Source organism: Prionailurus viverrinus, chromosome A1 (assembly GCF_022837055.1).
Source record: "Prionailurus viverrinus isolate Anna chromosome A1, UM_Priviv_1.0, whole genome shotgun sequence".
In the NCBI taxonomy this organism is placed as follows: domain Eukaryota; kingdom Metazoa; phylum Chordata; class Mammalia; order Carnivora; family Felidae; genus Prionailurus; species Prionailurus viverrinus.
This window is the reverse complement of record NC_062561.1, coordinates 50,423,937-50,437,088: the sequence shown is the minus strand read 5'-3', so window position 1 is coordinate 50,437,088 and position 13,152 is coordinate 50,423,937. Positions and strand designations below refer to the sequence as shown.

The window sequence follows — 13,152 nt, the reverse complement described above, 5'->3', positions numbered from 1 at the left end:
TTTTCCAAAACGAGAAACAAGAGCCTAACACTCAACTCAAGTGTGAATTCTTTTACAAAATGGCTAAATGAACCCTGCATGAGTCTAAAAAATAATCCAATGTTCATATTTGGAGTTGCCCGTGCATAAAGGGATTACTTTAGAAAGAAATATTTACTACACTCATCTGTAATTTTCTGTCTTCCCCAAAGATAATCTTTTAAGGTTTGGCTGCCTTTTCTGGGCACTTATTAAATAATTTAATGATTACCTGATATTTTCTCCTCAAATTCAATACCTTGAATAAATGTGTTGCTTCTTCTCAAGGATTCTCTAAGATCCACCCTACCACTGCCCTGGACTTGTTCTCAAAGCACCACAGGTAGTTTCTAACAGCCAATTATAATAGAATGACTTCTACAGCCCTGTGTTTTATTTTGGCAGATTTCAGGTCTCCCAATATGGATTCCTGCCATGGGTATGTACTGTGAATTAGCTCTCAGTTCACTCTAGATTGGAAACAATGAACAGAGTGGGGTGTTAGACACAGACATATATGTGTGCTGTCTACACGCACACAGAATGGATGGTAAATTACACTGGAAAGTGGGGTAGTGAGAGGAGTCCAGTATGAATATTGGAGGAATCAAAGACAGAAGACAGAACTTTTGAAGGTGGGATATTCAAAATGTGCTTTCCCATGGGGCGCCTGGGTGGCGCAGTCGGTTAACTGTCCGACCTCAGCCAGGTCACGATCTCAGGGTCCTTGAGTTTGAGCCCCGCGTCAGGCTCTGGGCTGATGGCTCAGAGCCTGGAGCCTGTTTCCAATTCTGTGTCTCCCTCTCTCTCTGCCCCTCCCCCGTTCATGCTCTGTCTCTCTCTGTCCCAAAAATAAATAAACGTTGAAAAAAAAATAAAAAACAAAAAAACAAAAAAACAAAATGTGCTTTCCCACAGATCTTTCATAATGCACTTTGGATTTTATTTCATTAAAACAGACTCTACTTTTAGTTATTTAAGTAACTCCACATCCTCTTGGGCCTTTAAACTTTGCCTTCCCCAAGATTTTGTTATCACCACATTTCTTTTATAACATACTTGCCCTTAGTTAGCTCAGGAATTCAACTAGTTTCTATGCAAATGACTCCCAATCCACAGCCCAGGGCCAGATCCTCCCTTTACTCAATTCCAATTACTTGTTGAATAAGTTACCTACATGGATATCCCCTAGGCACCTCAATTGTAAAAGGACCAATTGAAATAATATCCAGGAAGGATTTTGTAAACTATAACTCACTAAACACATGGTTATTGTTGGTGTAGCCAAACTGAATCTTGTCCCCAAACCTGCTTTTCTGCTTGTGGCTGTTAATGGTGTAACCTGCTTCCAATCATCCACATTTGAAACCTAAGAACTATTTTTCACCTTTGCCTCTCCCTTCTCCCTACTTTCAATTAGTTATCAAGTCCTCTTATTCAGTGTCTTTTTCTTTCCACTTCTATTGCCAACACCCTAGATCAGAACACAGCCAGCTCTTAGCTAGACTTTTAAAGTAGCTTAAATTATCACCCGGCCTCCAGATCCAGTGAGTCTTTCTTTAACTGTTCCAACATGAAAGCCCTTCACCAGTATATATGCCTTTTTTAAATGCCACTCATTCCTCAAGATCCCCGATATACTCCATTTTGGATGGGTGTAAGCAACTTCCTATTCATTCTCCACTTGAAAGTCTAACAGACAACTCAAACTTGACTTGTAACAGGCCAAAACCATGATTATTCACCCCACAATCTACTCATCGGTAAAATTCAACTCCATCCTTCAGATTTTAGGCCAAAATTCTTTCAGTCATCCCAGATTCCTCTCTTTCTCTAATACATCATAACTGATTCCATCATTAAATCCTGTCTACTTTCTAAATATAATGAGGATACAACCACTTCTCACCACCTCCGCCATTACCACCCTGATCCAAGCCATTATATCTCCCACCTGGATTATTACAATAATCAATCTTCCTGTTTCTACACCTTCCTGCCCAAATAGCACATGCTCAATACCACAGCGAGAGGGATGTTCTCAAAATTACACTCAGATCATGACATCCATGTACACTGCACCCATCTGTTTCTTTCCACCTCACACGAGCTAAAAGCAGATTGTTCTAAGATCTAGGACATTGCCTGGATTTTGCCCACCTCTCTGTGCTCATCTCCCACTGTGTTCCCCTTCAATTCACCTTGCTCCAGCCAACTGGTTTCCTTGCTCAACCTCTTGTTTTTCTACTTGCTCTTCAACCCACCCAGAAAGCTCTTCAACCAACCATATGGCTTACCTCTAACTTCCAGTCATGTTTGAATGTTACCTCAGCATTTCCCTCCCTAACCACCCTATAAAAAAGAGCAAATGCCCCTCTCCCTTGGTCACCTTATCCCTCACCATTTCTCCTCATAGTATTTCTCCGCATAGCATTTACTGCCATTTGAAAAGTTTATTTACAAATCACCTGCCTCATCCTGTAAGATTATAAAGCAGGGATTTAGTCTGTCAGCTTCTATATCACCTATACCTAGCAGAATGCCCAGCCCATGGTAGGTGCTCATATATGTGTTATTCTACAGAATATTCTACCACTTTGGTAATGATTCCTACCTCTTCCATGCTAAAAGTGGCCTGTCCCTTCTCTCTACTCCTCTAGTGCTTTAGCTGTACCTTCCTCCTGGCATTAACACTCAGCATTATAGTGCGTATGGTGTGTGTGTGTGTGTGTGTGTGTGTGTGTGTGTGTGTATGCTTAGCTTATCTCCCTCATGAGTCCACATGTTATTTGGAGAAAAACACATTGATGTATAACAAGGCACACAGGATACACGCATTTAACATCGATGGCAAGAATGAGGAAAGTTTTATCATATTTAATCAAGCAAAAAATAAACTCGAAATGTTTCTTATGTGTATAACAAATTAAGATCCCTCCCCAAAGTTTTATAAAGAAAACATTGTAGGATCTACTAAAGAGTATTAAGGAATTACATATAGAATACATATATAATTATATATATTGCATCTTTAAAAATATACCTAACTAGGTATGACTAAATATAAACCAGATTTATGTGAATTTGAAAGTACGAATTAAGTTATAACTGCAAAGAATAAGACTTTTTGTGCTAATACTTTAAAAGACTCACTAAAAAGAGGCAAGAAAAAAATTTTCAGGACCAAGGCATGAGAGGAATCTGGATACCCAACACATAAGGTGATGTATGTTCCAGAAGAAACATGGATATGCTAATACTTTAATAATCTTCCAGTGGGAGGGAAGGCTGGATGGTCTCAGCTGGCCCAGAAATGGCCATGTACGTTCTTTGAGCTTTCATCCTCCTGCACTATAAAACCTTAACAGGTGTCTTTTCAGAAAACACATTCACCATGAGCAGATGCTACATCGTCCTCCTAGGAGCTAAGAGCACAGAGCCTGGCACCCAGGAGGCCCCCAGTATGAACCAAGTGAGCCAAACAGAGTAGAGGAGACTAATCCCTCCGTAAGGCAGAAATGGGAGTTCCCTTTGTTCCCTAGGATGTCAAGTTACCTAAATAAAGCCTGAGCACATTCCATGCAGGCTGAACCAAGCACCGGAGACTGCGGTGAGGGTTCCAGGCCTGGAAGTGGCACCAATTTTCACCCTAACCTAACATCACTTAGTTTCTCTGAGCCTCAGGTCCTCATCACTTAAGCCAGAATGGGATTATTATGAGAAAAGGGGAAGGTTATACTGATCGTATTTTAAAAGCCATCAGGTGCTACACACCAATGATCCTTATTAAGGCAAACATGGCTGCATGGGATCTCTTGAAAACTAACTCCCCAAACAGCTTCAGACTAGAGAGGTCACCCCAGGCCACACTGATAAAATCTAGAACTTTTTGAGTACAGAAGTCTTTCAGCCAGATCATGAAGAATTCTTTCCTTCCTTATCAGAGTTAACAGCATAACATTAAACTTCAGAGGGCTTACTATGTGCCAGCAACACTGGCAAGTGGTCTGCATGGATTATCTTATTAAATGATGCCCTAGTCTGGTTCTACCACTCACTAGCTGTATGTATGCCCTCAGGAAAGCTACAATAGCTGTGTCTCTTCATGTCTCTACAATGCATCCAATACCAACCTCTTTACCTCATAGAATTGAGATTAAGGACCAGAGATAGTCTAAGAAGTAATATCTAAGAAGCAAGGGATCAAAAAGGACTAACATGTAGCAAAATTTACTAAATATAAAATCACTGATTGCCTTAAACAGCAAGTAGAAATTCCACGATACTAAGTTTGGGGTCCCCGGAGTCCTGAACTTTCAAGGAAAGAGAGGAATACACTTACTTATGCACTTTTAAATATATTCCCATTAGGTGCTGTAGGAATTCTCTGAAGCATAATCAGTACTAAAACCTGGATAATAGGTTTTAGAACGGCCACAAACTAGAATGATAACATAAGAAACTTTTCATTTTTAGGTTGATAGTCTAAATCAGGGTTTCCCTATAGCAGCACTATTGATATTTTGGGCTAGAGAATTATTTACTGTAAGAGGCTGTCCTGCATCTGGCAGGACAATTTAGCAGGATCCCAGGATATAAAAGCACTAGGTGCTGGTGGCAAACCTCCATCCCCAACCCATCCGATGTAACTCATCAGAAATGTCTGCAGACACTGCTGAACGTCCCCTAGGGACAAAATCCCCAGAAACTTGCATCAACTTTATTGTCCTTTCCTTTTTGTTTTCTTAGGTGTCCTTACAGTTCTATAGAATCTTTTGGCCAAAGCCCATAGGTGAAATATGTATCTCTCAGTTGCCTTTGATTACAACTTCACCTTGAATCAGTTTTAATTTCCTGTTGATCCTGGCAGAAGATTTAACGGCTCAGTCATATCACAAATTATAGCTATATACCCTTACAATAACTTTGTCATTAACAGCTTTGACCAAGAGGCATCATAACCATGTTTTCAAATGTCATGGAACCATACAGACAAATCCATGCGACACAAAAGCACACGTGAGGAAATGACCGCCACATATAAAGCATCAGAGTAAAAATAAAGTGACAGATGTTAAGCACCAAATAAAAGCAAGCCAAAAGTGAACACTCTAAGACTTCAAAAGGGAATGGACATTTCTCTTTCACCTGGTCCTTACCAAAAGGAAAGCATTCATGCTACAGGCAGGCATTTTTCAATCACAGGATGGTGAGCAATAATGATTTTCCAGGTAAGTATTCTAAGTTCAACCACATACATGTCGTCCAAGAAATATCATGAAGAAATATCCCTAGTTTCCTGTGGATAAACATTTACAAACATGTTTATCCACAGGAAACAAGTTCTAGATTAAATGCCTATACTCAATCCATTTTTTCTTTTCATCGCAGCAAATCAGTTTAAGGAAATTATTGGTAACCGATAGAACATGGGGGAAAAAAATCCCATGTAAAAGATTTTGATTACAAGTGGCATAAAGCACGCTCTAGTTTTCTGAAGACATATTCACATTACTTTCATCAGTCTCAATTTACAGACAATCTTGCTTTATTTGTGTCAACCCTGGCGCTACAATGTAAGAAGAACGGGCTTTTAAAACAAATACTGTACCACACAAGCAACAATCTTGAAATAGTCTACAGAAGGTATTTGCTGCTGCTAGCTACCTCTAGACCAGAAAAATCCTTAGCTTTCTAAACTTGGTATTTGGGTTTCATTTCTTTTTTCTTAACCCAGTCATACAGGGTATCCCTAAGGAGGAACATGTACAGTCATTGAAATAGCTGCACATGTTTATATTCGTATCAAGTTCTTACACTCAGAAAAACAAACTGTTCAGATTATAAAGCCTTATTAGCAATGAAAATTCTGAAAGTTTTCATTCAAAATGCTTGAAGCTGCAGAGATTTTTTATCAGTTAAAACAGCTTTCCCATGGTGAACTGAGATTAGCAGATGCTTAAGCTTCATGCTGACAATTGCCTTGTTCACCCTCACCAGTGAGAAATCTTTAAGCACTTGAGGAGCTGGATAGGGAATAATGTGCCTTTGCATGGCCCATTGAAAGCATGCTGGAAGCCTGATTTTTAAAATCAGTGGCTGAGAAGTACTTGCAATTAGTTGCCCGGGGCTCAATTACACTTTTGACACCTAGAATGGTTATATTGCTCTAAACAGTAATTTTAGCAAGTTCCAAAATTCCTACATTCTAAAAATTATCCAATGCTATCAAAACTGGAGATTTTTAGAGATGACATAAATCCCAGTAGGGGAATATACTTAGTTACTAAGGCTTAGGCAGATTAAAATATTTGACATACTTAAATTTTCTTCTTGTTGGAAAAAACTATTAGCAGTTAGATTCACAAAATTACTGCAAGTCTGATGGAAAATACTGAGATGCAGCCACCTGGTTATCCTGCCCTGAGCACGAATGATTCTCCAGTGTGCAGTAAAAGTATGGCAGCATTTGCTCTTAACTCTCCATTACTCCAGAAAAGGAAAACATTTCCAGAAGAGTTTAAAAGATTTTAATTTTTGCAGATTTGGAAAGCTGATTTGGCGCTGTAACATAGCCATATTATAACTTTTTACCCTAATCAGGAATCATGAAAATACTTCCAAATTCTACTAAGGGAATATTAATGTCATTCACCACCCTGACTAATGAACCTCTCCATAAGCTAGGAGTGTATAGATAATACCACCTGTATGAATTCCAACTTCAAGGTAAATGCTAATATTCCTTTCCATCATAGATTTTTGTAAAATATCTTTATTAGGGCTTCAACATCCAGCAGTGAGAATTTTGGTCTATATGGCAATCAAATACCAAACCAAATATATCTAATCTTAGGCAAGTAATTGTGTTACCTTTAATCGACCCCTTAAATTCAAAAAAAAAAAAAAAAAACAACAACTTGGATTTTAAACTTCTAATAAACACAAAACCTACTGCAGTCATATAGCACTTCATGCACTGCACACTTGGATACAGAATTATCATCATTAAGCTGTAAAATTAAGAAAAAAATTCCCCATTTTAAAAAGTTACATGCACAGCACACAGCATCCGCATTTAGTGACATGCCAGGACAGAAGTGCGACGACATGTTATACAAAGGACAAACAATATGCAAAGATTTTTTCTTTTACGGTAAACTAAAAAACTTACCCATTCTCACCATAAATCTTTTGAAAGAGTCTAAGAAATCAGAAAACCAAAAATTAAAAGTCATTTTTCGGTTATGTTAGTTTCTAAATGTTCAATAACTTTAAGATTCTAACCTGAGATGGACAAAACTCAAAAAGTTTTATCACATTTTAATGTCTCAAATTCTAATTGATCTCATATCTCAAGGAATCAAATTAAGCAAGATAAACAGTCTCCTAATTTACCTTGAACCAACAAATCCATAACAGAAAACTTCCTGTTGCCAAGAATAAAATGTTGCATTTGGATCTTGTGATTTTAATCAGCCTTACATTTGTCCATCCCAAAGTTGAACAAGTTGAACATCAAAATGGCAAGTTGCATAACACATAAATGCAGACACATAATGGCCATAATTACATACATGTAAAATTTAGCACACAGCAAATAACATTCATGCATTTAATAAAGTCTGCACTCAATTTTAAACTAGAAATTTAAAAAGTCACATATTGACAATCCAAGAAACCTAGGTCAAAAACAAAAATTATAATCAAGTTAAATGAAATTTGCAATGCCATATTTCAAGGGACATGGTTACACAGAAATCATACATTCCAAATTATGAGAAACACAGAAAACTAAACTACAACCAGACTGTTTCAGAAATGCCTGGACGTGAGACTATAAATGTAACATTTTCATGAAACATCATGTTGTAAATAGTACCATAGTCTTCCTTAAGGCCAAAGGCAAGGCTTATGTACACACCTTTTTTAAACAGGCCTCAGCTAGCTGATTTAGAGATGTGCAAATATGGAATTGCACTTTTTCCATGAAATCACTACAGGTTCCTCAAAACAACACAACTTTTTGCAGGATGCTTCAAAATGGCTTGTGACATGCAGAGTTGGGCAACACAATGCCACTTTCTCACACAGAAAAGTTATACAAGACCATCCATTACAAGCCACATCCTTGCAGAAACACACTCTGACCTCTCGACCATGAGCCGTTTCTTGTGCCTAAGTCTGCTGGCCTCCCGGATGGCTTCCCACCTCTGCAGGTCTGCCTCACTGCAGGGGCCAGGGATGAAGCTGACGGGAGGCACGGTCGTCCCCAGCTGCCAGGACTGGATCTTGCGAGTCAACAGGTCATCTTTCTTCTGCCGGTAGGAAGGCACTAACACTCTACAGCTCTTTCTTTTTTCTTTGGATGGGCGTGTTCTTTCAAGTACACACAGAAACTTGGCTTGAATTTCTGGAGGAAGAGTCCAGGGTTCAGGGAAAGGAACTGGCTGGTATCTGTCTGGGGCCCCTGACAGAGGCACCTCTTTTTTCTGTGCTGGAAGTCGGCGAACAACCATATCATCTTTTTCTAGATCCGGAAGTACAAGTTCACCTTCTCTACACTGCAGAATTATATCTCGCTCGACAGGATCATCTTGCTCAGAAAACCTTCTAAGATCTTCGAAAGCCCGGAGAACATACGGATTTGCATGGAAAGCACCAGTCTTTCTGACAAAGAAATCATCATTCTCTAAATCAGGGTCTAGGGTTGACATCTCGAGGTCATCTCTTTTATACCCTGGTGCAGAAAAGAGATTCTTTCTGCGTGTTACGAGCCTGGGGCCGGCAGTGGGATCAATTTTGGTATTTGTTTCAGAAGACAAGATGTCATCAGAATATGTTTGGAGGGCCTGAAGTAATAAAAACTGACTGAAGCACAGAAAAGAAAAAGGAAGGGAGAATCTTATTAAGCTCAGGTAGAACAGGTAATTAGGCAGCAGACCAACTAGTCAGTTACCACGGGTGAAATATGTCATGGAGTCACAGGAGGGATTCTTGCTTGGGAGAAAGACTAGCCTTTAATGCCATCACCCGTGACTTTCTTGGATACCATTTAAATAAGCAAATGCAGCGTGCGCTTCTCAAGAAAGGTGGGTGCTTTTCAGGCCAACTGATGGGGCTAAAACGTAGACAGCACACACCTCCCCGATGAATACGTACTTGCTTTTACCCTGCCCATATTCTGCCACCCACAGTGATATAGCCCCCATCCCAGCGAAGCAGCGATCTTGCAGATTTTGAAGAGTTGGTCATTAAGCACTTTATGCAATAGGCACAGGTAGTCAGCAGAATTAAAAAAATAAAATGCTGTGAAGCATTCAAAAAGACCCCAATGGGGGCACCTCGGTGGCTCAGTCGGTTAGGTGTCCGACTATAGATTTCGGCTCAGGTCATGGTCTCATGGTTAGTGAGGTCGAGCCCAGAGTCGGGCTGCACACTGACAGCGTGGACCCTGTTTGGGATTCTCTCTCTCTTTCCCTCTCTTTCTGACTCTCCCCTGCTCGTGCATGCACAGCTCCCTCTCTTTCTCAAAATAAATAAATAAACTTTAAAAAAAAATCCTTTCTCTGCATTTTCCCACTAGACTTGTGCGCCCTGGTGTCTATCTAAAAGTTATTTTCTGGAGCGCCTGGGTGGCTCAGTCGGTTAAGCGTCTGACTTTGGCTCAGGTCATGATCTCACGGTCTGAGTTTGAGCCCCACGTCAGGCTCTGTGCTGACAGCTCAGAGCCTGGAGCCTGTTTCAGATTCTGTTTCTCCCTCTCTCTTTCTGCCCCTCTCCTGTTTGTGCTCTGTCTCTCTCTGTCTCTCAAAAATAAACATTCAAAGAAAATTTTTAAATAAAAACTTTTTTAAAAAAGGTTATTTCCTTTCTCCATATCTCCGTACATAACAAAACCACAGAATTAGGTCAACTTTCACAAAAGCTTTTTAGAAATAATTTTCCAAAAGCACAGACTATGCCACATGTACTATCTTGTACATTACTGTGAAGAATATTTAATTCCATAGACTTCCAAGCTCATATGTTCCCACAGAAAGCAATACGTTATACATTATGCTTTTATGCTAAATGTTACAAGGTTTCATGACCCAGTGCATCATGGTCAGAGATTAAAGTAGCAGCAGAAACTGGCACAGATGTCCCAGGCCCGACTCAAAGCAGGCAGGCTCATGCACACAGGTACACCTGGGCTCGTCCGCGGCACCACTGGCTCTCCTGGCTGCATGGGTGTCCCAGGAGTTCTTGGCCCCTCTGGTAGCCAGTTCCAGCAAGAGTGAACGTCTTTGGCAGTTGCTGTCTAGCCTACGCTTTGCTTTTTGGATTCTACTAAAAATGGAGGAGCTTCTGTGAGAGCCTGAATCCTCATCCTCAGAATCTGAATTCCTCCTACTGTAGAGTGATACAGAGAAAGGAGGGAGGAAAGGAGAAAGAGTTGGAGAAAACTAGAACTACTGAAAATACTGCCATGCAGAAGGCTTTTTAAGATCCAGATCCTAAGGTTTAAACTTAAACAGCATTTTTTTTTTCAGTGATAGAGGTTCTATGGGTATTAAAGGGAAAAGGAACCTTTCTCTTTCCCTCTCGTAAAAAGCACACACGGAACACACCCAGCCAGGGTGCCGAATGAACATTAGAACAACAGAAACATGCACAGAGACAAACCTGAATCCCTGAAATTCTTTATACCATGGTTTGTAAGTTTCTCTTTTTATTCTTTTCCAGTTCACATCTTCTGGGATCCAACATTTGGGAAGAAACTGATCAAAAGCATGCCCTGGGTTTGGCATGATTGGACTTAGCTTTCGTACATAAAGATCATCCTTTACAGTGTTGGGTGTACTTGTCTTTGCTTCTTTCTCTTCCAAGTAACAAGAGGAGTTTGAAGTTTCTTGTACTGTTGGCCAATTCTCCACATTGGTACCCCAAGTTCTCCTCTCATTACTGTTCAAAACATCCAACCAGTTAAGACACTGAATGAGCAGTTTGTGACACAGAACACAAAAGGCATGCTTTCTGGCTCACAAAGTTTATATCACTGAATGAGACAAATTAGTTGCCACTCTATTATGACAGCTCCTAGAACAAAGTTAAGGCATGATAACAGCATCTCATTTTAATCAGAGGATAGCATGATATGCAAGGGCCAAAGATAATTATAAGATGTGTTAAAAAGAGATAAAATTGCAAACAATCTGGGGTGTTATATATTAAAATCAACATAACAGACATTCTGATCTAGGAGAATTTTTCTGACCTCGTCAACGCGTACAGCCCAGTGGCTAATGGGTCAGCAGGAGAAAACCTTTGCGAATAAGAGCTAGGAGAGGTGGTTTTCGAGATGAAACACTCAGGCCTCTTTTTCACTTGGAATCTACGGTTGGCTAAGTCATCCAAAACTACATCAGGCAACCTTCGTTCATCCTCGGAGTCCGAACCACTTTCAGAACCGTATACCTCCTTCTGACAGGAAGCTGCATTGGAAAAATCCCACTCTGCTTTGCTAATTTGATGGGAAATTAAAGGATTCTCTGTGTGTCCACTGAGATCAATCAAACAGGGAAAAAATGGAAGAAAACAACAGCTCACAGTGAAAAGCAGAAGTCATCCAATATGCTGAAAGATGTCAATAAGCTAAAGGCATGTATCTAAAAAAAGAACCAACACACCATAGGCTGACATTCTAAAAGGGAAGAAACAACTTCAGGATATGCATGACTAAAGATAATAGTAAGAAAAAAATGCATTTTCATTAGTAAAATTTTTGGGCTATGAAATACATTTTAAGAACTATTCCTTTTCCCACATTTAAATATCCCTGCAAATTCACAAAGTGCACTGAATTTTAAAACTCCATCATCAGCTCGCATCCCAGTACCTTGGAAATGTTCCATCCGCTTCTGTATAGACCGGGCTTGCCCAACTTCTTCTGTTATCCTCGTATTTGTCCGGCTTTTTCTTCCTCAACGGCGCTGGCACATAGGATGGCTGTCTACTTTTGTTGGGTAAAAAACGATTGAATGGTAAAGCAGATTTTGGTTCAATAGCTGAAATCCTTCGATAGGACATATCGTCTTTATTATAATCCTGCATCTTGGATGGAAATTCAGAATCTGTGTCGCTTTCGCAACCTATAAAAAAAGCACGAGAATTTGCTTTACTCTCCAGATCATTTGTCTAACTGAACCCACACAGCATGCCTGCTTTGTCTTTCCCTTGGAAACCCAGGGCTCTTCTGCTAACTCTGGGGAATATTTTTAGAAATTTGTCATGAAGTTGTGATAAGATCCATTAGGAGGAACTTGCTTTGCATACTGGAGGCACATGCGCTACATTCTTTTACTGTTGAACATTCTAAACAGAAAATGTCCCCATTAACCACTGAACTTCTTTTCTTCCCAATCCTCCTTGACCCTGTGACTGTACATAAAATTTATTGATGGAATACATATGAGTAAAATATAGCAATTGAGTCAAAGACACCGAAAACTAGATCAAAGAGTCATTCAAGGAAAAGTCTGTAATTTAAAAGAAAGCACACCATTGTCTCAAATTTCTGTGAGGGCAAGAGAGATAAGGGAGGACATGGAAAAAGCAGTAGAAAGCATAGTATCAGGAAGGGGTTGGCTACATCATTGTGAGATCCCTATAGGCAAAGGTCACACATTAAACAGGAGGTTGGAACTTCAGTAATCATTTGGTCCAAAGGAATATCAAGCCTCATGTCTAAATGAACACACACAACTCAAGGATTTTTCTCAGGGTGGCCACGAAAATACTGGGAACCTTGTATTTTGATTCCAAAATCAAATCAAATCATTTAAATACAAATTCAAAAGAATACACTGTGATACACCTCAAGGTCAGATAGACACAAATGCTGATCTGTTCTCTTAAATAAATAAGTCTACTCTTGTAAAGACACAGGAAGAAAAGAGACTACAAAATACTACTACAGATCCACGCTGAGTTGTCTCCCTTTTCTACCCTTTTGTTCTTTCTGCCTCCATGTATTTGCAAAGATAGTTTGTAGAGGTTGCCCCCTTCCCGCCAGGGTTCCTTCAGAGGATAGCTGGTACCTGACAGCTGCAGCCTCTGGGCACAGTGAACTCAGGGCAGGTCAACCTGTGC

General features: G+C 39.9%; 1 protein-coding gene across 11 annotated transcripts in view; it reads right to left on the bottom strand.

The window, feature by feature from the left end:
- The window catches only part of LMO7 (LIM domain 7), a 196,471-nt gene that overhangs the window by 39,049 nt on the left and 144,270 nt on the right, over positions 1-13,152 (bottom strand). For 10 of the 11 annotated variants that reach the window (XM_047848750.1, XM_047851792.1, XM_047850356.1 and 7 more), the window contains 2 exons: positions 11,900-12,152; positions 7,193-7,222 (listed from right to left, as the gene is read on the bottom strand). In XM_047848750.1, coding sequence (XP_047704706.1) covers positions 7,193-7,222; positions 11,900-12,152 — 283 coding nt within the window. Of the gene's footprint in view, positions 1-7,192; positions 7,223-8,169; positions 8,890-10,686; positions 10,966-11,899; positions 12,153-13,152 lie in introns of all 11 variants that reach the window. The other variant, XM_047853442.1, reaches the window with a different exon arrangement.